The sequence below is a fragment of the Anas platyrhynchos genome, chromosome 1 (genome assembly GCF_047663525.1).
Source record: "Anas platyrhynchos isolate ZD024472 breed Pekin duck chromosome 1, IASCAAS_PekinDuck_T2T, whole genome shotgun sequence".
Taxonomy (NCBI): Eukaryota; Metazoa; Chordata; class Aves; order Anseriformes; family Anatidae; genus Anas; species Anas platyrhynchos.
Window position 1 is genome coordinate 195,841,768 of NC_092587.1, and position 27,172 is coordinate 195,868,939.

At 45.2% G+C, this 27,172-nt stretch overlaps 1 protein-coding gene across 2 annotated transcripts; it reads left to right on the plus strand.

Moving 5' to 3' along the window:
• Window positions 1-10,646: 10,646 nt before the first annotated feature.
• Window positions 10,647-26,667, plus strand: CWC15 (CWC15 spliceosome associated protein homolog). Of its 2 annotated transcripts, none has more exons than XM_027467631.3 (8): window positions 10,647-10,732; window positions 11,416-11,475; window positions 12,465-12,603; window positions 14,674-14,786; window positions 15,709-15,797; window positions 16,340-16,450; window positions 25,570-25,688; window positions 26,316-26,667. In XM_027467631.3, the coding sequence occupies exons 3-8, from the start codon at window positions 12,473-12,475 to the stop codon at window positions 26,443-26,445; spliced, it is 693 nt and encodes a 230-aa protein (XP_027323432.1). In that variant the 5' UTR covers window positions 10,647-10,732; window positions 11,416-11,475; window positions 12,465-12,472; the 3' UTR covers window positions 26,446-26,667. The 2 variants fall into 2 exon arrangements, with proteins under 2 accessions (XP_027323432.1, XP_005012902.1); XM_005012845.6 differs by having other exon boundaries at window positions 10,716-10,864.
• The last annotated feature ends 505 nt before the right edge of the window (window positions 26,668-27,172 follow it).

Here is a 27,172-nt window from a genome sequence, read left to right on the forward strand (position 1 = left end):
GGGAAAGGAGCTCCTTTCTCCTCACATGCACGACCCTTCTAGGCTGGTCTTTCAAAACACACTCCACTCTAAATAATTCCCCAGGCTGGATCTCCTGCCTCCTGCCATGACCTCTGGGTGCTGTGTGTGACTGTCCTGTTCTTCTGGGAAGAAAATGAAGTAGAAAGTGACACCAAGGGCAAGCAGTCCTGCTGGAAGCAACACCATTTGATTCAGTGGAGACACCGCTGCCAAAGATTTGTCTCGGAGCAAGGCAGTCCCAGCAGACACGCCACGGCATCTCAGAGAGCGCTTCTGTCTCTTCCTTGTCTCATGGGGATGGAGTCTTTTTAAAATTAGCTTCAAAACTCTGTCTGGGAAAGAAGCCCAGTGCTGAGCTAGGGAGAAAAGCAGGAGTGAAAAAGTTTTCTGGCTAAAACTAAGAGATTCATTGATGGGAGGGAGAGGAGGCAGTAGGAGAATAAACTCTTTAGGGACTTGTGTTTAGGGACTGTGTTAGCAGCGCAATGTTGCAGTTTTAAGTCCCACTTTAAACCAGGTCTTTCTGACAGCCTCTGCTGCCTACTCTCCAGATTATACAGATGGAGTACAGAAACCTGCATAGCAGGAGCCTGGTCCTGACAGGGACCTTGTAACCTGGAAGTATTCGTGCATTGCGTAAGTATGGAATAACTAATAACATCCAGAAGCTACATCCTTTAGCGCTTTGTCACAGCCTTCAGAGCAAAGATATCTCTTCAACTGAAGGGACCAGAAAACAAGAGTTATGAGGAGCGACTGCAGGAACTGGGGTTGTTCAGTCTGGGGAAGAGGAGGCTGAAAGGAGACCTGACTGCTCTCTGCAACCACCTGAAAGGAGGTGGCAGTGAGAGGGGTGCTGGTCTCTTTTCTCAGGGGACAAGTGATAGGATGCGAGGAAACAGCCTCAAGTTGTGCCACAGGAGGTTTAGGTTGGACGTTAGGCAGGATTTTTTCAGGGAAAGGGTGGTCAGGCATCGGAACAGGCTGCCCAGGGAAGTGGTGGAGTCCCCATCCCCGGAGGGATTTAAGGGATCTGGTTTAGTGGTGGGACTCCGTAGCTCAGGGCGATGGTTGGACCTAATGATCTTGTTGGTCTTTCCCAACCTAGGTGATTCTACAAGTCTGTGATAACCCCCAGACTGTTAGAAACAAGCACTACAACGATCCTGTGTCTGACAGCCACAGTTAGTACAAGGCAGGCTTTTTAACAGTGTGAATGTTGAACTGTCGGATTGAGTTATTTAGGGATGTGCTGAAAGCTCCAGCACTTCCATTCTTGAAATCAAGACAGAAAGAGACAACGAGCTTTGCTTTGCAGATTGTCATTTTGTCACAGCCACAATAGGCCCTCCACACCTTAAATTTGTTCTGGACAGGGAACTCAGTCACTTGCATGCTTTTCTTCTAGGTGTTATTACTTACTAATTGTCAACAGCTGATATTCCCAGGCCCCGTGTGGTTCAGGCCGTGCTGAGACCTGTGCCAGGTGCTGCACGGGAACAAGCTGTGGCTATGCCTCGCAGTCTGTGCTGGCAGAGGACTCAGGGGTGGGACCGAATTTAGGCACAGGCTTGTTGCGCTTGCATCACCCCCGAAGAGGGGATGAGAAAGCCATAATCCCTGGGAAAGCCCAACCTGCTGGCAGGACCCGGCTTTAATCAGGAGGCAGGAGAGCGGCCGCACCCAGGGCTGCCTGTCTCCAGCAGCAATGGTTGGGAACCGAGCGGGGGGAGAAGGAGTGAGATCTGCATTAAAGGCTTGGCCAGGCCAGTGGGCAGCGCTATGAGATGGGGTTTATAGCTCTGTGTGCTTTGTGGGGCCAGTCAGTGGGGTTTTCCTCATCCTTCATGGATCAGTGATGGAGATGGAGCCACCCCCACAGCCCACACAGGGAAACAGGCACTGCGAGGAGGGGGGCACTCATCCCGTGTGGCTACATGAGGCATCCCTGAGAGAAAGCTCTGCCTCTGCCCCGGCTGGGAAGGGAACCCAGGGTGGCTACAGCTGGTCAGACAATCCTTGGACAGGCTCTGACACATTCCTGCCCCTGCGGGAGCTCAGCTCCTGAAAAATGGACTTGTTGGCCATGGTAGGGAAGAGCAAGGAGGTCCTTATCTACACCTCATTGCTAAAATACACCTTGGGACTGCTGCTAGGCGTGGATGCAATATCAGATTTTCCACAGGTTGCTTCTGACTGTGCTGCTCTTGGCCAATACTGCCTTGGGATGGATTCAAATGAGAAGAGCAGAGCCACCAGCCCCAGGATCCCGTCGCTGCCCTGAGAACACAGCGGAGCTTCTGCTGTCCGTGTGTACACGGCAGCACGTGTGCTACGGCCAGGCCATGGCTCTTCCCCTAAAAACCAACAGCAGCAGTGCTTTCAGGAACAATAACTGACAACAGGGTGGAAGGAAGTGTTAGTATTATTATTATTATTTTTTGCTTTAAATAAAAGGGTGGCTGATTGGGATCGCAGGTTAAATTACAAGCGCAATGCTCTAGGTCTCTGGAGAGCAGACCTGGCAGGCTTGTGGTTTTCCCCCCTCCACCAGGAGGCAGGAAGGGCTTGGGGTCGGCAGTCCTGCTCCTGTCCTAGTGCTCCACTCACCGTCCTGCTGCCCTGAGCCATTTCTCCTGCCGCTGGGCTGCGCAGAAAGTCACCCATCCAGGAAATCCAAAGGCAAAACGCCTTATGCACTTTAATTCTATAGTTAAAGCAGGGACAGGGACCTCCTGGAGAGCACCTGGTCTCGGAGCTGCCACTTCGGCTGCGGGCAGCCCCAGTGATGGGGTGCAAGGCAGTGCCCTACCTCTCTCGGGGACTGCAACACTGCGAGCCTGGCTAGCACAGATTTCAGGCCTTGCAGCTGGCACAGCAGCAGTCGGGAGTAGGCAGGCTCTGGACAGAGCAGAGGATGAGAAGCTGAAGGGGGGAGAGATGGGAACAATGCAGAAAGCACATTCACCACGCTCCAAACATTCCTGCACAGCCCTACGCCCGCCCCACGGCACCAGCCCCGTCTGTGCTGTGGGGGAATTCCCCTCCAGATGGATGGGGCACCACGCACAGCGCTGGGCTACTCCTCCTCGACCCCTGCTTCACATTTTGTCCATGGGGATGGTGAGATGAAGTTACTACAGGCATGGTAATGCCGGGATGGAGGGGAGCGACGGGGTGCAGCTGCTTCATGTGTGCTTTGGTGTCTGAGCAGCCCCTCGCACTGCAGGCCAGGGGGAATGGGAAAGGGAGGGGACACAAAGCTCAGTTTGTCACCGCTGCTCAGCAGTGATGATGTGTCAAGATCGCCTTGTTTTCATAGAATCACAGAAGTTTTCCAAGCTGCTGTTCGTTGTTTCCACTTGGATGGCAGTGAGCTGGCTTCTGCCCATATCCAGAAGGAGCAACACGGGTATTTGAGGCTCCTCCAGACCCCGCAGTGCCTCAGGACTGGACACGCACGATGCAGAGCTGTTACTGGAAGCTATAGCTGTGCCTGGCTTTTACAGAGCCACGCCATCCTGCCTGATAACGTGGCTTGTGGGGTATTTCACTGGTTTCCTTCATACTGTATCTATACAGAAAGGCCAGAAAGAGAGGAAATCCAAAGATAGAGCACAGTGATGTGTGGGTGGCAGCCCCTGTCTTCTGGCCAGGCAATAAAATGCCAGTTTTTGAGTCTGGGAACTGCGGTGCTGATGCTCCTCCCCGACAGGCCATGAGTGTCATTGTCAGCCAGCGCTGAGCAGAGGATAAAATTAGCTTAGCTATTAGCAGAGCTGTTTGGTTAATGAATCAAACAGTGGGATATTTTTGCCTAATGCTGGACGCAGCCGTAGACAGAGGTATGGGCTGGCTGCTCATCTGGATGTAAATATCACATGGCTAAAATTAATTGCTTTGCCCAAGCTCAGAGAAAACATTCGATTTTGTAGAAACAAGGCAGCTTCCACAGGAATGAGCGTGCGCCCAAGACCGAGGCCAAGAGGCACGAGCTGTGTGCTCCTCAGTGTCACCCGTGCTCCCTCCCTCCATGGCTAGGTGCTTTTTGGTTGGCATCACGTCCCGGGTGGGCAATGCAGTGGGATCTCAGGGAGCTGTGAACATGGGGAGGCAGCGAGGGGAAGAGGCAGCAAAAGGAGGTGTGTGGTGGCTCCAACTGATGGGCAGCTCAGCACCACCACGCTGCTCACTCATAGCCTCTCCTCACAGGAACTTATGGTGAAAGGAAAATATGATGGGAAAAGCTCATGAGTTCAGATAAGGACAGGGAGATCTCTTACCTGTTACCACCACAGGCAAAACAGACTCATCGTAATGGAGAAGAATGTCATTTGTTGCCTATTGCTCACAGACTCGAGCAGTGAGAACTAAAAGCAACCTAAAATCACCTTCACCCCATCCAACCTCTTCTACCTCCTCCCCCTGAGAGGCACAGGGGAACAGGGAATGGGGGCTACGGTCAGTCCCTGACACTGTCTCCACCGCTCCTTCATGGTCCCTCTCTGCCCCTGCTCCCAATGGGGTCCCTCCCATGGGATGCCGTCCTTCCCAAACTGAGCCTGATCACTTCAGGAACTGCTCCCACACGGCTCCGTCCCACGGGGTCCATCCCCCAGGAGCAAACTGCTCCAGCACGGGTCCCCCACGGGTGGGCGGCAGCTCCCCCCAGACCCCCTGCTCCTGCGTGGGCTCCTCTCCACGGGCTGCAGCTCCGGCCCGGGGCCTGCTCCTGCGGGGGCTCTCCATGGGCCGCAGCCTCCTCCAGGCCACATCCACCTGCTCCACCGGGGGCTCCTCCACCCATGGGGAGGCTGCAGCGTGGAGATCTGCTCCATGTGGGACCCATGGGCTGCAGGGGGACAGCCTGCTCCACCAGGGGCCTCTCCACGGGCCACAGGGGGACTTCTGATCTGACCTGAGGTGGCTGCTGGGCTCTGCTCACAGAGACCAACCACCCCAGCAGCCTCCCCAGCCCTCCCAACCACCCACTGCCAAACCCCTGCCAAATAAGCCTCAAACAGCACACTCAAAGCCACTGTGTTAAACTTTGAGCACAGCTTCAGCCCATTTCAGAGCCTGCAGGGTTAGATGAAGGTGGTCACACCTCGGAGATGGTCTAGATCAAGTCCTCACCCTGTGCCTTTTCTTGCAGGGGATTCCTGCCAGTTCTTGTGATTTTCTCTCTGTAGTGAACAGGTTACAAGGTCTCTTTCTCAGTACAAAGCCTGCTTGTGCCACCTTGAACCTGAAGGAGCAAAGGGAGTCAGCAGTGCAGGGTATGCGATTGAGCACAGAAGCAAACCAGTACGGGGCCAGTGGGGTGGGAGGCAGAAGGGAGGAGGTTCAGGGACTGGATGGCTCCGTGAGCGTGTGGAGAAGAAGCAGCACGAGGGTTTAGCAGCAGCACGAGGGTTTTATGGCACCGGAGCAGGAGAGGGTGTGACGGCGAGCTAACCCTGCGAGATGTCCTCATCGGAAAGCAGCCCCGCGCTGACTCACCGACTGAGTCACAGCCCTGCCAGGCCTCTCTGCTCTTTTCCCAATCAAGGAAACAGCAACTCCTCGCCGACTGCTTTTAAGGCTGCAGTTTGGATGCTGCACATTCCTGCGCTAAGCCACCACCCCTGACGATCCCTTCCGACATCGCCGGCCCAGTGGGAGGCCCGATCCTTCAAAGCATGCTCTCGTCCCCAGGGAGGAAATGTGCCGTGGCTTCTACTAAGCAGAAATCAAGTTTCTGAGCCGTGCAATCCACGCTCTGGAAAGCAAAAGACAAGCTCTTACAGGAAGGGAGGCAAGGGAAAAATTCCAGCAGAGAAATTTCCATTCGGGCACTGGATCTCTGCCCCGCTCAGGAAACATGCTCATGCGCTGTTTGCAGTCCCACGCTGCTTTAAACGCACAGATCATACATACAGCCCCGCTGCCGTGCTTCAGGGTGGGCAGAGGGTGGCCTCAGAGCCTACAGCACGAGACCCAGGGATTCAGGAAGAATAGGGCCTTGCCCAAGCTCCCAGCCAGTGAAAAAGTCAGAAAAAGTCAGTGAAAAGCACCAGTTAAAAATAGAAGTAATGTTACAAATGGAAGAAAGGGGAAAGAGATAGCAAAGACTAAAAATAAGAAGCTTAAAAGAACAGAAAAATAACACAGGAAATGGGGGTAAAAAAATCCCTCCCTTGGCAAGGCTAAGAGGGAGTTTTTAATGTCCATTAGGAATATAAGAGATCTTCCTAATGTTATAGGCCAAGAAGTTGATGAGAAAAACATTATTAAGTTTCCAAACAGGCACAAGGTTTCTGTAAATGTTTCTGTTCCCTTTTAGGAAGTGATACATTCTGCAGCCCTTCAGTAAGGTCAGAGAAAGACCAGCATTTAGGAGGAACACACACTTGCTAAAGTACATACATCCTGGAGCGCCGAGATAACCAGAGAATATTGGTCTCCTGGTTTTAATATATTTAACACATCTTTGAACACAGGGGAAGCTCCAGAGACCAGAATGCTGTGGATCCTGGGGAACTGTCATTCTTCAGCAGGAGCTTGGCTGGTGACGTGGTCCTGTTAATTGGACGTAATAAGAGCTAATGAAATGTCTGCTCTGTGGTGTCATTATTACAAAGTGGGCACTCTGGTAGGAGTTAGATCCCTTTCCACGTGTGTCAGACCCTGAGACATCTCCAAAAGCAGGGGTTTCTAACAGGACCCCAGAGGAACTGGTGTAGTGGTCTCTGCTACTCTGCATTTGCACTAGCGATCTACAAGTAAGTATAAAATCACCCTAAAACTATACACATGTGCCATAAAGGATTTGGGATGGTGACTAAGAGACCACGCCAGTGACACCAGCAGGGATTTCTTTTCAAGCTAAATGTGCTTAGCACAACCAAACAAGTTTATTCATCTTGAATCAAAGACTGAATGCAAATTTTTAACGATGAAAGCAGCAGCCCTGGGAAGGATTTAAGAATCACTAAGGCCAGGCATCTGCACCCAAGCACCCGGTGTAGTGATGTGGGAAGAAAAGCCAGTCTGATCCTTGGCTATATAAACAACAACTGTGTAGAAAGCTGGGGGAGGAAAATGATCTTATCTGCCTCGTTCACCTTTTTGGGGCCAAGGATGAAATAGTTCTTATACTTCTGATGTTGATAAATTGGAGACAGAGCAAAAAAGAGCTGGCAATTAACTGGTGGGAAGAAGGAAGGGACTAGAAGAGGCCAGTCAGCTTGCCTTATGCAAAGGTAGTTGCAAGACTAGATTGCAAAGCGTAAATACCTAGGGAGAAAATGGGCTTTCCACGTTACCAGAGGAAAATGCAGCAGGCAGTCGTGGTTGGGAATAAAGCCAAGCAAACTGAAATTAAAAACAAATGAGGTGCCATTTTAAACTGTGAGGATAATTAATCACTTGAGGAAATTATTAAGGGAAGTTGTGAATTTTCCTGTTTTTCGTGTTACCCGTGCAATACAGAATCTCTTCCTGAGAGTTGCCAGAGCCAAAATGCTCAGCAAAGGAATAACCAAATCCATGATGTAAATTGTTGTGTGCAGAGAGGTCCAAGGCTCAAAGTGACACAGGAAAAAAGAAGGTCTTGAGCTGGTCTCACAGAAAGGGGGAAGACCCGGGATTTTGTCATTGTCTGGTTGCTTACCTTATCTGACAATGCTTTGATGTATAATGCTGTAAACAGGGCCTGGAGTCCAGGAATTCCCACCTGCAGACAAGCAGCCATACCAGTGAACTTGACTGGTGCTCTTTCTACATACATGCTCTCTTTCTCAATTATTTTTTTATTCCTGTCCTTGTGGGATGGGAGGAGCTTTGAGAGGAGAACCCCCCAAGATTGCTTTCCTTCTCTCCATCCCTCTCTCTGTGCAGTGACAACCCAAGACAGGGTTCGTGTCACCAAGTCCCAACAATTCATGCAGACACACATGCTTCATGCCAGGAGCTCAGGGGAATGCAGTGGAGGGGCTGCCCTGTGAGAACCTTCACCAGTGCAAGAAAAAGGGGAAAGCCACAACAGGGTACCAGGACCTTGGGCAGAAGTTGGACCAGATGACCTCCAGGGGGCCCTTCCAATCTCAACCATTCTGTGACTCTGTAAACATACAGAGTTTTGGCCAATTGTGAACTTGTTTGGAATTAGTTCAGGCCTAGGAAGTTTAGCATCCTGCTCACACCAAGGCCTCACAAAAACAAGATATATTCCCCAGCTCAAGTGTGCAGGCAGCTTTCATACAATAATTACTGAGAGGTCTTTAATAATTATAAATGAATAAATAACCAAAAAAAATATTTAGAGATGTTTAAAATCAAAAGTTGTGGATCTGTGAAGGTTCAGTGTTGCTGCATAGGAGGGATTTCCAGGAATCTGGACTCAAGTACCTCATCTCCCCTGGTATCCTTCTTCAGTGCCCAAGTCTTTTAAGGAATCCAGACCCTTGACCACAAAACGCACCCACAGCTATTTGTACTTCACATCTATACACACAAGCTGGGAGGAAGCACCTCAGGGTTGTGGGGAACAATTTGGCTCTCATCTTCAAGTAATCCCCTACTCAGACGATTCTTGCCATTTACTCATACCCAACAGCAGAAGTCTCCTCAGTGCCTGAAGTCTTTAAAACAGGACTTGATACCTTCTGACAGATCATTACAACCAAACAGTAGCCTCTGCCCTCAGGACAGGTAACAGAGGAGAATATAACGTTCTGCTGCACCAGCATAGTCAACTTAGCTCAGCAGCTCCTTCTGATTTGAAGTCCAGAGATAGCTATTTATAAATTTACGAATAACATTTGCCATCATAGGATGACATGCTGATTTCAGCTTGCTATGATCTGTAGTCTGCTGACTGACAAACACTGAATTCCTGACTGCCCAGCTGGGAAGCCAGACCCCTCTCAGAGGTTTGGTCTTGAGTCTAAGCTGCCTGTAGTGAAATCAATAGCAAACCAGGCATGTGGATTGAGGCATGCAGATAAGAAATGCAGTTGTGGATGCTTGAGTATTGACATACAAAGTGACACAGTAATTATTGTTACTACCTACATGTTCTGATTGAAGTTTGAAACTTTTGCCAAGTTGCCTAAAATAACCAATATATAACTTCTACCATTGTCAAGAAGGAGAAGAAAATTTTCTTTGCTGCCAGCCAAAAGGATAGCTGCCAGTCTGTCATTTTCTAAGTGCTGGAAATGCAAAGGGAAAGTGGACTGGAGCAACACTGCGGGTGACAAACTCTGAAGAAATAATCAACCCGAAAAATAATAGAAGACAATGTAAATAAACATCCCTCGCACCTCTTTAGACAAAGAGTGAAGAAACGCATCAAAGCAAAATTCCCAGAGGCAGGGTACGCAACTGGGAGTGTTTCCTGCTGTTCCTAGACGTGTCTTCCAACCCAAATGGAAACGACACAGACTTCCTCGAGGTTCAGTGTGACTCGGAGCTGGTTTATAAATTCTTCTCGCACAAGCCAAGAACAGGACGTGGTTTCTTGTACAACAAGGGCCCACTTCTTCCAAGTGCTTTCGTTGATGGCTGGCTGCCCACAGGGTGTCATTTACATCAGTTGCTGTAGCTCTCTGCATCGCAATGTCTTTGGGGACCTCTTGCGGGCTCTCTTCTAAATTGCATGCTGGGTGAAGAGTAGTTTAGGAGTTTCCGTGTTAGTTTGCAGATCACAGAGTCACTGAACGGCTGGGGTTGGAAGGGACCTCTGGAGATCACCCAGTCCAACCCCTGCCGAGCAGGATCACCTAGAGCACGTTGTGCAGGACGGCATCCAGGCGGGTTTGGGATATCTCCAGAGAAGGAGACCCCACAGCCTCTCTGGGCAGCCTGTCCCAGTGCCCTGTCACCCTCAAGGTACAGACGTGCCCCCTTGTATTGAGTTGGAGCCTCCTGGGTTTCAGTTTGTGCCCGTTGCTTCTCATCCTGTCACTGGGCACAGCTGGAAAGAGACCAGCCCCATCCTCTTGACACACTGCCCTCAGATATTTAAACACATTAACACATTAATAAGGTCTCAAGATACATCAGAGAACCTTTTACTTCACATATCCTAATGCAATTCACAAAGGCTTAGCAACCAAATGCAATTTAAAAACAAGGGCAAGCACAAGAGAGAAAATCTGTTTAATAACTGAGTAATATTCGTTCACACTTTGGCTTTTTTTTTTTTTTTTGGGGGGGGGGGGGGACAGCAGGGAAAACATACCAATTTGAGGGGATTTGGGGGGGACAGCAATGAAAACACTCCAGTTTGAGTGGACTGGGGGGGGAGGAGAGGGGGAAAGCAGTGAAAACACAGCAGTTTTAAGATATTTTGGGGGTACAGCAGTGAAAACACACTAGTTTAAGGGTAATTTGGGAAGAACAGCAATGAAAACACAGCAATTTGAGGGGATTTTTAGGGGACAGCAGTGAAAACACACCAGCTTGAGGGGATTTGTAAGGGGGGGCTACTGACTTGCAGGCTGAGGCTAACACTGCCAATGCACACGGCTACGCAAAGGGAAGAACTGGGCGTTTTTATCACCCCCGTACTCGTTTCTACACTTTTTTTTGTTTATTTGTGAACCCGGGTGCTAGAGGAGGAACAGCCTGCAAAGGGCCAGTGCCGAGGACAGGGGGCGCCATGGCTGGGCAGGCCGCGGCGCCATTTTGGGCAGCCATGATGGCGGGCGGGGCCGTCTCTATGGTAGGGCCTGGAGGGCGGGGGGATGGCGGCGGTGGCCTAGAGCCGGGCTGTGAGGGGGAATCTGAGGGGCTGTGAGGGGCTGTGAGGGGCCAGGAGGGCTCTGGGACGGCTCTGGGGCATCCTAACATCGGGGTAAGCCCCCTCGTTGTCGCTTGGGGTGGCGGGGAGCTGATGGGCGGCGCGGCGGCGCTGCCTTGCTGTGTGGGCCCTGAGGTGGCTGCTCCGGGGCTGCGGTCCCAAAACCTGGGGGTCGGGTGTGGGGTTTGGGGATTTTAAGGCCAAGGTGAATGCGGGCAGGGCTCGGGAAGGAGAAGGGGTGATTTAGGGGGTGTTGGGGCTCCGGGTTGGGGTTTTGTAGGTCTTGTGGAGGCCGTGCTGAGCCCCAGCCGGCTCGCATGGCGTTTGGGAAGGTGTCAGCAGCTCGCAGGGAGCCTGGCCAGCTGCTGGCTCCTTTTTTATTTTTATTTATGCTGTGAATTGTGCTTTCTGCGTAGTGCTTTAGTATCAGTGTGTTCTGCGCGGTGGGACGTCACTGTGAGCAACAAATACGTTGTTTACTTTTAACAAACTCATGTGCTTCGTGCAAGTGGAGCACAAATAACTTTTATTTGCAATATCACAACAGCACGTGGAACAATATCATCTGCTTGGTTTTCTCTGATTTAAATTTGTTCTCTCGACAGCCTTGAACACCTGACCCTGTGGCTCTTCCTGCATCCCTGCGGATGTATCTGTAGGCAGAGGTGAGTGGGACTGCGTGCCCTGCTGGAGCAGGATTAAGTGCTGCTTTGTGTAACAGAGTTCAGGTGGCACTGATCGAGCAGCCAGGCAGTGGTTGTGTACTGGCCGTGGTGTCCTGAGTGCGCTGCATGCTGACAGCGAGTTCGTGTGGCCAAGGCTGCTCAGAGCCTATTTTGCTCCTTTGTCACAGCTGCAGCTCTTGGCTCCCGTTATTCCATTCTTAGGGCGTGCTGGTGGTAGGTGAGGTCCTGCAGGTTCTAAAACAAGAGCTGCTGAAAACTTATGCCTTTGCCTGAGCAGGTTATTTTGTTATTTGTACGTGGTTTATGTATGGTTGAAGCCATCAGCCTTGTGCTTGCAGAGAAAACATTAGTCCTAGTGCTTGAGAAAGTTCCTCTGGCCAGCTGGAGCTCTGTGCAGGGCAGTCCCACAGGACTCTGCCACGTTACCAGTGTCAGTGCTGTGCCTGCACGGGAGAACTGACAGGGCCAGGGCAAGGGCTAGAGCCTACAGGATGTGTGACCATCATCACTGCTGAATTACCAGCACCATCCTGGGCGTGCTGTGAGCTGTGTCAGCCAGCATTCGTGGTGGCAATCCCGAGATACGCTTTGGGGAATGAAGGAGAAATCATTCTGAATAGGCAGGGAGTTTTTGGCTGTCCTTTTTCCAGGGGAAGGAGTTCAGTTACTTCCTTACCACCAGGACTTAAGGAGAGGAGACTGGCTCCTGGCATTGTATTTACTGTATAAACATGACTTTGCATTCTCATTTACATCTGTATGTCAGCTTTCAGTCATGTTGGAAGAGACTTTCTTTCGAAAATCTGAATAAATTCTGTCTATAAGAAACTCCTTAAATTTTAAGGGTCAGGTGCCAAGAGACGGTTAGAGATTCGTTGCTACAGTTCCAGGAACGATGTAGCAGCTTCTGGTGAGTGCCTTTCCCTGTAAGCTCTAGTAATGGCTGCTTTTTGCCCTTGATTTTGTAGCCACCAAAATGACGACAGCAGCAAGGCCCACGTTTGAGCCTGCGAGAGGAGGAAGAGGAAAAGGCGAAGGAGACTTAAGCCAGCTATCCAAGCAGTATTCCAGCAGAGACCTTCCCTCTCATACTAAAATCAAATACAGGTAAGTGCTGCGTGTTTGGTCTGGCTTGTGGGAAAACAGGATAGGAATGTTTGGTGGGTTTTTTGTTTGTTTGTTTGTTTTTTGTTATGACCAGATACTGTGCAGCAGTGCTGAGTGAGTGGGCTGAAATTGCACATCTCCAAAGCAGATTTAGGAGACCGAACGTTTTGCAGGTTTGAGAAGTTTAATTTTAGTGGTACGTACAGTTATGGAAGTGAGCCATCAGAAGATGAGCTTTGGAGACCAAGTGTTTCAGGCAGTGGAGTGAAAAGAAAAGCTTTGGGAGTGGAAGGAGACAGCTGAGCCATTCAGGGTCTGTCACTTGCAGGATCAGACTGAGCAAGTCTCAGAAGGAGGAAAGTGTTTTATGTCTTGACTGAGAACCACTGGGGGGGGAGCATTAAGAGGAGGCAGGGAAATCATGGAATAGCACTCAGGTGTTGGAAGAGCTGATATTAAACACTGCAAGTGGTTTGTGCAGGTACCAGAAGAGGCAGTTGCTTTAAATAGTCTGAAAGATAATAGGATTTTACATAAATGTTATCCTCTGTATGAAATTTGTAATAAATTGTTGATGCTCTGCTGAAGGATGATGTGAAATTTGGAGTCAGTGCAGCACAGGCACCTAGAATTTAGCTGAAATGTGTCAGCCTAAAATCGTTTTCATCGAGCTGATGTTACTTTTGTCAGTGAAACTTCTGCTAAAGTTTCCAACTTGCACTTTGCGCAGATTTTTGCCCTTTCACCTCTTCCCTTCTGCCCCTCTGAAGAAAACCTGTGGATGAGGGAGCTTGGAGGGGTGTTTTTTTTTTGGGGTTTTTTTTTTGGACAGTACCAAAATCAACAGCACAAAAAGTGCTGTCAGGTGCATTCTGTTATTACAGGAGAAGTGGCTGGTGGTTTGCCTCTTTAAACAGCACCGGGGTTTGGAACACGAGGCTCTTGTTTTGAAAGGAGCATGTGGGGAGAAATTTATACAGGGCTACAGTGTGTGTTTTAACAAGTCCCTTGGTGTGTGCAAGAGAGATGGAGGGGGCAGTAAGTGTCTCCTTTCTCCCCAAAACCTAATCCAAAGTTGACTTTGTTAAATTGCCAGGCCTGCATCACTGCAGGAAAGATGCTGTGTCTCAGTCCCACTCGGGCTTGCCTGAGTGACACGGGGCCTCAGGGGATTTTTGCAGCAAGACAGGGATTCTGAATTCAGGTTTTTAATTATGAAAGCAAATGAAGTACTCCATCACGAAGACAGCCTCTGCACACAGTGTATTTATAATGGCTAGAGCCTGGGTTTCTTCAGGCACTCTTACTTCCAGAAGTGGGTTCACAGAAAGGTGAAAAGAATTGCTGCTTGCTTTTTCTTCAGTAGTTCTCCTCAAGGTTTCCACGCAAATCCAGCACGCTCTGGGTGGAATGCAGTGTGACTCAAGTATAAACAGGCTGTTGCTTTTGGCCAGAGTGTGTTATATAATAGAAAGGGAAAGGTGAATTTGCAACATGTTTCACTAACGCTAGTGTTTTGCTGCTTCTCCCTGTTTTTTGTTTGTTTTTTTTTCAAGACATGGGACTTTATCGTGTTTCTGCATGGGGGAAAAGGTTTGAGAAAAGTATACTCGAGTTTTGGTCTAATTTACAAGCTTTAGAGATTTCTTTCCAGTGGCAAATTGAGATGATAAAACTGAGAGAAAAGTTGACCTGATAGATGTCACCCTGGACTGCAGGAGAACAGATTTACAAATACCTACAGGGGGTAGATGCAGTTAGCCTGTTTTTGCAGGAGTTTGTGGGTTTTTTTTGTTTTTTTTTTTAATTCAAGAGCCACTGTAAGGAACACGTGTATGTGTCATTGCATGTCTGCGTGTGCATTGTATGCAGGGAAGACGACTGATGAAGAGAGAATGAAGAAATAAAAGTCTACAGTGTACCCAGTTCTTATTCTCTGCACTTAACTTGTTCACTCCTGGGTTTATTCTTCAAATATTTATTTATTTATTCTTCAAATATTTATCCTTCAAATATTGCTACCAGCTGCAGGCTGTCACCTTCAGCTTCTCTCCCTCCTTGTTATTTCAGACAGACCACTCAGGATGCTCCTGAAGAGGTGCGTAACCGTGACTTCAGGAGGGAGCTGGAGGAGAGGGAACGGGTTGCTGCAAGAGAAAAGAACAGAGACAGACCAACAAGAGGTAAAACCAGCACTTTAACAAGAAATAATACCTCTGTGACATCGCATTTGCAGAGAATTCCATGTTACAAGGTTCAGGTTGCAGACAGCATGTCATGAGTGCAGATTTTAGGGTATTGCTCTGATAGCTCAGAGCTGTTGACCTGCAAGGGAATGTCCGCTGCTTTTCATGCTGACTTCGAGCTGGCAAAAATCTAGGCCAGCCAGTAGAAAAGCAGAGTCCTTCATGCAGGCCAGCTGGTACAGTATGATTGTAATGGTTTGGCAACGGTACGTGCAGTTAATAAAGGCTTTTTTTGTGCTTGGACAGATGAGAGAGGAAGGAGAAAGGGAATGACTCATCTTCTAGTGAAGTAATACGTTGTTTTTTAAAGTACCTGGTTCTGTTCCTGTACAATGAATGAGAATTAAAACAAAAATCAAAGGCTGGGATTTAGTGGGATTGTTTTGTTGTTTTTTTTTGAGAAATACTCATTTTTAATATTAAGCTTGACAGAATTTAGATACTTGAGGTTTAGTTGTGAAGTGTACAGAAGTCTTAAGGGGATTTCAAATTCACAGATAAAAACAGGTGTCTTTTGGGCCAGACTAGGTAATAGCTTTGGGGTGGTCCACAGTGGAAACACTGCAATTGGATATATCAAATAAAGATATTTTTCCACAGCTTCTCCTTCTGTTCTTCTTTCATCTTGAAATAATAACTTAAAAAAACACTCAGAGGCTAAATAGTAAGTTTGGGGATGTTTGTTTGAGGGTACAAGGGAATTAGCACAGGCATTAAGATTGAGAGGTGAGGAAGAACTAAGCATGAGCTCATTTCTTTCTCTAATGCAAGACAACTTCATAATGGAAACTTGTTTTCTGACATTAGGTGCTGTTAAGTGAAATTAACTTAATCACTTTTTTTTAATCCTCTCCCTTAGAGCACACGACATCATCTTCAGTGTCCAAGAAGCCTCGACTAGACCAGATTCCTGCAGCAAATCTTGATGCAGATGATCCTCTTACTGATGTATGTATCTTTTTCTGTCGTCTTTCCTTTCATTGTCCTGCCTTGGGGATTTGCTATTAATAGAACATGTACTTGTAGGTATGTTAAAGATTTAAGACAGGTAACTAACAACTGCTTCCAGCATAGTTTCCTTTTTCAGTTACTCTGCTCTGGCAGAAGTCCAGAGTGCTTCAGAGGATTCTGTTCCATGCTGCAGTGATGCTCTTAGGGGGAGCAAGTTCACTGTGACTCCTAGCACACAAAAACTAGAGAACTGAAAATACCACTTAAAATATTGGTGGTTTTTTGTTTTGTTTTGTTTTGTTTTTTTTTAGACTCAGTCAAGTACTGGGCTAGTTAGAATTTCCCAAAGGCAGAACTGTTGAGGTAAAGAAGCTGGGAAAACCAGTACACTCTGGGAGACTTCTCATAATTCTTTTTTTTTTTTTTAATCAACTAAGATCTCTGTAGTAATCTTCAGAATTAAAAGATGCATTTATTTTAAAAATGTATTTATTAAACGAATGAATGAACTACTACTTGCTTCCTTTTGTTGCTCCTAGGAGGATGATGAAGATGAGGACTTGGAAGACAGTGACGATGATGACACTGCAGCTCTTCTGGCTGAACTGGAAAAAATTAAGAAGGAGCGAGCTGAGGAACAGGCTCGAAAGGTAAAATCTCACCCATTAAAGAGCATCTGCTTTTTGCAAACGTGCTTATCAAAACTGTTATGCCTTAGGTATTAGGATAAGGGAGAACTGGTAAACGAAGTAAGTGCCAAGCTCCCAACACTTCAAAATACACTTCTCAAGTGGAGTCTGATGAGTTTGTTTTTCTAGTAATTGTTGTCAATAATTTTTTCTTCAGCAGACATATTTATGGGTGCATATTCTACCAAAATGTTTTATTTACTTCCCCAATGCTTTGTAGAGGCATTTGACTGAAGACAATCTTGCTTTTAACACACAAGTCCTCTGAAGGCAGCTGTCACACTGAACCTTATAACAGCATTGGTGACCCTACCTGTCATCATCCAGTGGAATTTCATTTTTTAACTAGCTTGTATGGGAAAAAGAAATGTGCCATTTTTGTTCATGAATTAAAAATATCAGTGTGCTCTTTGCTTTTGATTCTGGCTTCAACTTCTGATAAAGTTTTTATCTGTTTACAACACCAGTGCTAGGTTGCCTTGGCAAGAAGCACAGACTGTAACTGTAAAGCCAGAACTACTTTGAAGTGATCATACATGGATGAATTTATTTAGAAAATGTCTCCATGGAAATTAATAATGTGGCTGATAATCTTTTCAGGATGTGGTAAATCAACTTGTGTATGGCCTACGATTCCTATACCACTGACTCCCCCACCTTCTTGGTGTAGGAGATGGTTGGGCTGAAGTTCATTACTGGAGTCCTTGATTAATGAGAGGACTTCAGGGACTTCGTTCTGGGAATTGTCAGTGTTAGCAAAATGCTGAGTGGTCAGGATGAATTGCGTTGGCTCTAACACCATATTGCACTGGAGTTTGCAGTCCAAGTATTTCATTGGCACTGCTGAAGCGCTTTACCTATGGAAGTGCACAAAATTTGGTGGATATATTCAGCATTCCCTCTTCTGCTTTGAGTAAGCTCTTTTTTGGAGGTAGGGCTTAAATGGTTTTAGTGCTTTTGAACAAAAAGTTACATACTTTTGGTCTGCGTAGTTTTATATGTTGTTGTTAGTTTTGTTGACACTAATGTAGAATCTATCATCTTTATATAAAGTAATCTGAGATAGCATGTGCTAAATAAATCTAAAAACTATTAAATATTCATCAGGTTCTTTGCTGCTGTGACAACAATGTTTTGATACCTCTGAACAACTCATAGCTTTTTCTGTAGCTTAACGCACACCCTTACAGCTGGAATGTTTTTTCACAAATGCTCTCCACTAGAGTTAGTGAGCAGGGCATAGCCTCTAGTGGACATTAGGAGCAGCTAAGAGAGAATAACGTCAGCTGCTGCAGGCACCAGTGCTTGACTGTTCTTTTAGCTAACAGTATGGAAGTTAACCTTTAGAGTCAGCAAGACCTGTAAAAAAAGAAAAACAACAGTGAGTTTAACCGAAACAAGTCTGCAATCTTAAAGAAGTTTGAGAGGTTAAAAGCTGTACTATGTTGCTTCAGTGTAGAAACTTTCCCTAAAAGACTGTTGATAATTGGTTCTCCATCTGGCCTGCAAACAGTCTTTTTAAGTTAAACTGTAGCTGCAGCATCTCTCATCTCTTGGCTAGACATTTGTCACACATCACATGAAATTGTTGTAGCTGCAGAAGACATGGCAAAAATGACCTGAAAACACTGGCAATGGTTCTTCCTCATATTTTTCTTGAAGTGTATCAAAATACAACTTAAGAGTAGCAATATAGAGGACAGGCTGCTAGTTGAAATAACCCTGCACAGAGTGCCTAAAGTGAAAACTTGTATCTGGGTACGTTTTCAGTTTACTTCATTGTTGCAGTTGTACATCTAGAATAAACAGCATAACTTTTGCCATGCTTCAATTTAGAGACCTTGCCTTGGGAAAATAATGGTAGTAAATTACAGCACGCACAACCACAAAGGTGTTTATCTGTTCATTTGTGGAAAGCAGGGCTGCTAGCAGTCTACAAAGTTCTTATTTTGTCAGTAGAGGGTGCTAAGAGCTCTGAAATATTTCTTACAGCACTTCTTGCTGTCTTTTACCTGGTGTTATTCTTTGCCTTCATGGGTGCTCCCCACCCATAAAACATAAGGCTTACAATGTCCAGCACTATGTGAATACTTAATATGTGCACATTTATCTGAAATGAATCCCTTTATTTCATCCCTAAAATCATTAGTTATTTGCAATAGTATACATTATTGCACACTCACTACCTACTCTGTTCATCTTAATGAGTGGTGGTTAATTAAAATTAACTTTTAAATGTCACTTAAAAAGTGACACCTCTATTAAATAGCGGGTGCTCTGAAGTAATTAGAACTTTATTTTCTTGTTGATAATTTTTTGAGTGTATGGAACTACGAGTATGTTCATGGAAAAAAGTAAAAACCACGGCAGAGTGCAGTGTTGGAAAGAATTTCTGGTAGTAAGGGTTTATTTAGGAAAGGTTTCCTATGTTGTCTTCAGGGGTGCAATCTGTCTAGGTAATGCTGTTTCCTGTGTCCTTAAAATAAGGCGTTATTAACAAAGCATTTCATAATCATTTAATATAAATCCCCTTTCATAGGATATATGTGGATTTTGTATTATCACGTGTTGCAAACTGTAATTTAAACCTAATTTTGTAAGTAACTTTATATTAGTCGTGTAGCCGATTTCAGGATAACATCTCATATAAGCTGTTAGTTGTAGCTGCCGTTAACCCTAAGCCAGGTAAACAGTTGGTTTATCTGCTGGAGCAGCGTTGTCCCCAGTGGACGGGTTGGGTAAACTGGTGGCAAGGCAAAAGGGAAACAGCAGGGAATGCCTCTTCACTCTGCTGCACATTGTTCTCACATCTGTTCAGTGTTATAACAGGCAGATTAATGTGCCCGTGCATCTTCTTGGAAAAGATGACATAGCTAAAATGTAGCACTCGATCCCAAAATTGTGCTATATGTGGATCTTTTCCTTGTACTTCAGTTACACTATCCAGCAATGTTACTGCAGTTATTTCTGAGACTTTATTTAAAGTAAATGCTGTATTTCTGTTACCTGTTTCACTGGTCACTTTGGTGCTCAGTATTGAAGTTGCCATGGGAGGAGGACTGTTCCTTTTAAAGTGTGTTTCTGGTCAGGCAGTTAAAAAAATGGGAAATAGGAACGTGCTATTTTTCGGTTCATCATGTTCTGTGTTAACTTCCCTCATGTGGTAATGCCAATCTCCACAAAAAACCTCTGATTTTGGTAAATGTTAGTGTGAAGAGGTCCTAACTTCCTTAATGCTGGTATTTCCTTTAATCTGTGAAGGAAATAGTTTTTTAACAAAATAAAAGATTGCTGTCAAAGCCTATTAATAATCTCAAAATGCTTTCATTCCCTTTAACTTTTAGAAACAAAACAATTACTATAAACTTCTTAAAAAGCTGATTGGGGACAGAAGTTGTTCTGACTTTTCTCCTGCCCTCTGCAATATGAACCTCTTTAACCAATTTAAACCTAGCTCGTTTCTAGTAGAGACTGAACTGACCAGCAGATCTTAGTTTTGGGAGCCATTTCCATGGAATAATCCTGGATCTGTCTAAAACTGTACAAACACAGGAACTGCTGCCTGTGCTAACCATCCACAGATAGCTTTCGTGGGACCACGTTTCAGTATTCCAAATTCAGCGTTACAGCATTCCTAATTTCCAATTTTCAAAACTTCCTTAAAAGGTAAATTGCAATAATTAAAAGCAAACCTCAAACCAGCGAGCTGCTGAATGTACAAGCACAGTTCCAGCAAAGCTATTTTAGCATCCAGTCATTTTATGCTTATCTGAGCACAGACTTAAAGTTTCTGGCTGGCTCTATTACAGTTTCTTTTCACCCAGTGCTTCTCTGTAACTGGATGTATTTCTTTAATGGCTAAAGGAGATCTCAGCTCTGTCCTGTGTTGTAGCCTCAGCTTCTCTCAATTATTACATTAAATGAGTCTTGATTTTAACCCTTTCACTTAAATTTTAAGTATATAACTAAAACTGGAGCGCCAAATTGGTGATTAAGGAAGGATTTCAATGAAGAAGCAGATGTTGGAGTATATTTCTTCATTAAATGTTTGTGAGACATGCTGGCAGTGCTTACCCTTGTCAAAAACTAATGATAACATCTTATCACTTGTGGGGAGAATGACAACAAATCTGCATATAGGCACTGCAATTACTCTGTATGTTTATTTTTTGGAGTTTCAAACAATTATTTGAAACACTGTATTGCACAGAGTTAGTGATCTGGGTGGGATTATGTTACTGGGGTTGATCTCTGCACTGTTAAGTTTTGCTCTATGCTGCTAAAGGACCCTGCTGGCATAGTTTGTCATTCAAAAAATATCACTTAAATAAGGTTTTGTGATTTTTTTAACCTTCAGTGATACAGGAATATTTCAGATTTTCTGCAACAACTCCGTTTCTGCGAAAACTGAGCAGGGTAACTTATTTTAATACAATGGAGTCATTTCAGGAATTTCAGCACTTTTCTGCAAAAGTAATCTTGCTCTGTGCGAAGGGTAGCAGCTATACTAGAAGAAATATAACCATGGTAACAATACTGTTTTTCTTTCCTTTGCGGTCAGAAACAAGTATGCCAAGGGACAGTTATTCTTGCAGCAAGATAAGGAATGATTGTTCAGTCCAGGTTAATGCAGCTTTTTCTGGTTTCCCCCGCCCCCCCATGATGAGTTCAGGCGTGCAGTGGAGGCTTACTGTGACTCACACTTCACACAGCATCGGCTCTGTCTGCTTCCTTGGGGCACGGGGCTCCCTCTGCCAGTCCAGTTTTATTCCCCACACCACAATATTCCTCTTCTCTTACCTCTGCCACTACCACGGGGGCAGCAGAGGAAGGAGCTGCTTCCCACCAACGTGGCTGGTTTCTGAGTCATCCCTGCAAGCAGTTGGTAAAGCGCTGCTGCATGTAGTGATGGAATAACCTGCAGCGTGGTGTTTTTTTTTTCCTGTAAGAGTTTAGGAAAAGAATTGTATGCCTCATCTCGAAGAACGGAAAGGCAGACAAAGAAATGTTATTTTTAAAAGGGTGGAGTAAACAGAGAGAGGCTATTCTCCCCCTTAGGCTTTTCTCCCGTTGTAGGTTTGTTGTACCCAGAGTGTTTTAACCTAATCTGCCTTTGTTCCACCATGTAGGAGAACGGTGCAGGCTTTGGAGGAAGCCGAACCGTTTATTTTGCAAACAGCTGTGCTGTGTCGTGCCCCAGAGGTGTGAGGCTCAGACAGCTGGGAAGCTTGTGTCTGCTCTGTTGGGTTTGATACAAGCCATGCTCCGTTGCCTGGAGGAGTGGGCAGTGGAAGATTGATGTGGAAAATTCTGAAATGTAACGAAAACCTTTTTTTGGCTGGAGATGAGGGGTTTTACAGCTCTGGCCAGAGTGTATAAATTAGCCTGAGTGTAAATGTCAGCTTTACAGCCCCGTGAGTTACACCTCGGGTTTCCTCCGTGCCTGAGATACAGAATTGAATAACCAACCTATTTCGTACTTTCTGCATACCTTCCCGGGGAGGTTTTAGTAGAGCTAAATGATACAAAAGTCTTCAAGACTCATCTTCAGAATGAGCCTACTTCCTAAATCTGGAATGATGGAATTCCAGCAATAAGCCACCGCGTGCGCCACATCGTCTTTGTGAGGTGACTGATGTCTTACTCAACAGATCCGTTCCCCATTTGTTTTCAGCCTCTAATCCGTTGATCTTTAATGACAAAGATAACGCAGTTTGTTCCTACTTGTAGTTGTGCTGTCTCTGCAGGTCTAAAAGCAGGGTTCTGTTCGCCAGCAGAGCGGCGGAGCAACCAACAACGTGCCCAGGGGCTGTGCGGTGTCGCTTGCAGCAGAAAGGGAAAATGGATCTTTGAAATAAGATTCCTGGATGTTTTCTACAACTGCTGTCTCTCGGAAAGATCTGACAGCTTCTGTTGGCACTGTGTTCTTAGTAGTTTCTAATAATTTACTAGGTGCAAAAGTAAAATGTAATCATTTAAAAGTCCTATTATCATCCTTTCTGTTTCTTTTATTAATAGTGTGATTTCTGTTTTGCTGCCCTCCAGTCCTCTGGAATTGTAGGTGACTTGAATCAACATAGGTTTTTAGCAGGAATGTGCAGTTTTAGACAGGATTCAGTTGCCCTTGAAATGCCAAATTGGGATGCACGTATATCTTACTCACTGGAGCTTCAATTCTGGTGCAGTGGAAACAAAGCTGGCACGGCAGGCAGAGCCCGGAGCATGGTTAGTTCCCCAGGTGCGTGGGTTAGGACGAGCAGCACAGCTCTCCTGGCACCACGCTGTGTTCTCCAGATCTCCTTTGAGATGTGAGCTCAGATGCCTCCAGGCAGATGTCTAAGTGTAGGTGGCTGAATCTGGAGCTAATCCTGCTCTTGCACTACTCCTTGTAGGATAACACTTCTTAAAAATGTTATGTCACTCTTCAATTTGATTTTATTTTTTTCTGCCACCAAATCTTAACATGTCAGGCTGATGATACTTTTTTCATTATCAGACAGCAAAATATGTTAGGCTGATCGAAACTGAAAGTTATTACATGTGTCATGCAAAACATAAAGGTTAGAATGATGCCTACACACTGTTTTAAAATCTTATTACAGAAAAATTAAACGTGCACACATGCATTCGGGTCCAGTAACTGGATCATTGCCGAGGCTGGTGGCTTAGAAATCTGATGTGCCGTGCTCTGCATGCCTCCTTGAGAAGAGTACCTCTCGTGTTCAACTCTAAAATGGAAAATTGCTCTGGTGGTTGCGTTTATAGGACTTGAAGGAAGTTCTCTTTGCAGAAACTTTTGTCAACAGAGGAATATTAACTTATTACAATGCTGTTATCAGTACCAGTTTCTTTTGAGTACCATCCAGTATCTTTTTGTTTGTTTTTTTATGTCTGTACCAAATTAAGGTCCCTCTTTTTTTTTCAAAGTCTGACTTTTAATGGAGCAACAGAGATTTAAGCTTAATGAGGCAGAACCCACCTCATTTTGGATGACACAGAGCACTTTGTGTTTGCATCCTGTTGTAGGTTTGCCAAATGGGATTAAACACAATCTCTGGGGAGTAACCTGAAAATCAATAATGATATATATATCATTATTATGATATGATATATATTATGGTATATATCATAATATATGATATATATATCATAATATATGATATATATATCAGAAATATATATATATATATATATATATATATTTCTATTTTTTTTTTTTACTCATATTGATATCAAAGTTTTTGCTTGGTTTCCGATAAGTCCTCCGTAGGCACCAGGGGCCGGGTGAGGTGGATGTGCTGGGCAGCCTGAGGGCTGGTGTGAGCACCTGAGCTGGAGAGCAGCGCATCTGATGGTGCTCCTCTGGGCTCCACCTTGTTATGAGGAAAGAAAATGGCAAATCAAAGGCTGGCATGCCATGATAAAGAGGTTGCAGGCATTTCTCCTGTGTAATCCACAAAGGAAACAAATGTAAAATGGGGGAAGTTGCAACTCCCTATAAGATATCTTTGATTTCTGTGTTTCTTTATTTACTGGGGTGGTAACAAGTGATGTTGGAATGCGGATGCTGGATTTAGACCTCTGTGTGGAACGCAGAACTTCGGTTCATTTGTGTTAATAACACTTACGGCTGCAGTCTGCGGTAAAGCTCTGTTGACAGCACAGAAGGAGCAAGTTTGCCTACCCATGCCTTTGGATAAGGGTACAATGGGGTTCTCCTAAAGCAGTGCCATGCTTTCAAGCAACGTGCTCTTTTGGGGAGCTCTTCCACTCCACTGGCAATTAATTGCAGCTAGTTACAAACTCTGTTTGTGAGAAGCAGCCTGCTGGTAGCTGTTTTTTCATAAATAGAACTCAGATTTTGAAAGGTAAAACCTTTAGCAGTGCCCCTGCCTAGTCTGATATTTGTATATATGGCAAGCTGGGATTGTTCTCAAGAGGCTTGGGTTGTCTTAAAGGAATTTTCTACATACCCAGGCTGTGGAACTGAAAAACACTGCAAGTTATAGATATAGTAATATGTCACTTAGTTTTGATTAAGTGTTTGAAGCTAGAGAACTCTGGCTAGGATCAGTTTTCAAGTTTAGCACTTAAACCTTGTAAATGCTATCCTGTCATCAAGGAAAACATTTCCTCTTCTGGGGTCCCATAGCAGCCCTCAGCCATGAATTTGCTGCACTTTCAAACACAAACCTTACTCGTTATCTCTGTCTTTCATTTGTATAATTTATAAAAGCAGAGCTTTGAGTTTCCTGGGGCACTAATGAGACTTGAGGATGTTTTTTTTGTTTTTTTTTTTTAAACTAGGCTGTTTGCAGGCCATACTTCAGCATGCAGGGAGGGGGAAACATAGTTAGTCATCCAAATGAGAAAATGTTGTTTTCCTTCTGGTACGTTCACCAAAGAAAAACCCTTGTAATGCATTCAAAAGGGTGTGGCAAAGTGTACTGATGTAGAATGAGCATTACATTACCAAGCCTGAGCATTTAAGTCACTAAATGTATTAATAAAGCTTGTAAGCATGGGCAGCGAGATCGACTTTGTGTTGCCTGTAGCGCAGCACCTTGCTTAGGCTGGAGTTGCACGCCTCTAGCAGTGCAAGGAGAAGTAAATATTCTCTTTAATCAGTCCCTAGGGAAGGTGTAGCTGTAAAACCCAAGCAGATTGCTCAAGATGATAGAGAGGTTTCAAGAAGCTGGAAGGTTTCTTCCACCTAGTGAACACAGTGTAATGTATTCTCTCCTCTCATGAGGATAAGGCAAGTCTTTTAATCTGGGTACAGTTTTTCGTATAATAAATATGTAAATGGTAAAGCTAGAATTTAACTGAATATTTGATGGGATATCAGAAGTAAGTAGAGCAGAAATGAGCATCGCTAGATTGAGGGTTTATTAGAAACGTTAAGCTCTTTAGTGTATCCCTGCTTCTGTCCTTATTCCCGTTGTATACAAGTGTCAAATGCTCTGGGAATTTGGAGCTGTGACGGTGGGTATTTGCAGCTAAATAATGTGTTATACGTTTCTACCAACTAAATTAGAACAGTGGCCCAGAAAAGTAATCTGTCCTTTTTTGGTTCTCAGGAGCAAGAGCAAAAGGCTGAAGAAGAACGAATTCGAATGGAGAACATCCTAAGCGGCAACCCGCTGCTGAACCTTACGGGCCCAGCGCAGCCTCAAGCAAACTTCAAAGTGAAGAGGAGGTAGGGTGCAGCCTGTGCTGTGAGGTCCGTCCGTCCCCCCCCCCCCCCGAGTTCCCTCATGTTGCTGTGAGCCTGTAAATGTCAGCGTTTTGCTCATTTCTCTGAACAAACCATCCTGCTACTTTGTGGTACAAAACCAAAAAACAGAAGAGAGTTGAGAATTGTCTGTGACATTATTCATATTGATACGAAAAGTAGCAGGACCAAAGTTCCTTGAGAAATCTGATGTAGTGCTTCTCTTTAAAATGTAGCTTTATATTTATAGGGTAGCTGCAATTAAGTCTTTTTTCTGAAGAGGATTCCTGTTTGCAGATATTCCAATTACTATTGAGTTTATCAGAATTCTGGGCCATTAAAGTTTGTTTTCTGCTCTGCTCAAATACCCCATATTTTCTGCAAAGAGAAATTAACCTTTAATCCACAGATATTTTTATTGCTTCTAACTCAAAAGCATAAAGAAGATGGCTTGGATTAGAAGAACAGATCTCTTATTTTCAACGACTGAATCCACTCCTAATGACTAGTTGCTCTTTTAAATAGGAGGGCCAGATAACATTTAAATATTTTTATAAATTGCACTGAATGTTCATATAACCCCACTAAAGGACAACATTTCTTTATTTTCAGATGGGATGACGATGTTGTCTTCAAGAACTGTGCCAAGGGGATAGATGAATCAAAAAAGGACAAAAGATTCGTCAACGATACCCTACGATCAGAATTTCACAAAAAGTTCATGGAAAAATACATCAAGTAGTACAGTTTTATGTGCTTTGGTGCTGAAGGACTTGGCAAGTCATGGCTGTTTCCCCCCTCCTTGTCTCTGAATCCAAGGCTGAACGTTTGGTCATGAGTTCCCAAATGCTTTTCCAAGATCATCAACAGCTTCATAATTAATAATTGCTGTGTATCTGGAGTTTTTATTCCTTCAGTATGCTTTCCTTTTCAGTTTTAATTAAACCAGTTTGTGTTTCATGGATGTTTTTCTGTTCCTATTTCCTTTTCCTGGCCGCCTTGTAAATGGTAGGAGAGAGAAGCTGGTTTGCAGTAAACACTCAGATTGTTTGGATTGCTTTCCAAAACAGGCTGTGTTTGTAAGGACGGGGGTTTGTAACTGGCACAAATTGTATGGCAGTGCTGTCAAGGACAGGGAGCAGCTGAATGTGATAGGCAGTGTGAACTGAGAAGGCCTAATCTTTCTGTAGCAAAGTGGACTGCTTCATCTTAATATGTAGTTACAAACTTCGCTATTCTTCAGTTTTGGTTTCTTCTGTTAGCAACCGAGTTACAGTTCTGTGGGCTGCCTCCAGGTTCTCACCAGCCCTGCGTTCTGGGATGTTCTGGGGAGGTACAACCTGGGGGGAATACTCAGGGACCTCAGGGGGGTTCCTCTGTAATAAATCATCCCAGTGCTCAGTCCTTCAGACGCAGCCATGTGTCGAGGCTCAGCCTTTGTGCGTGGGGTTCAGTCATAATGGCATCGT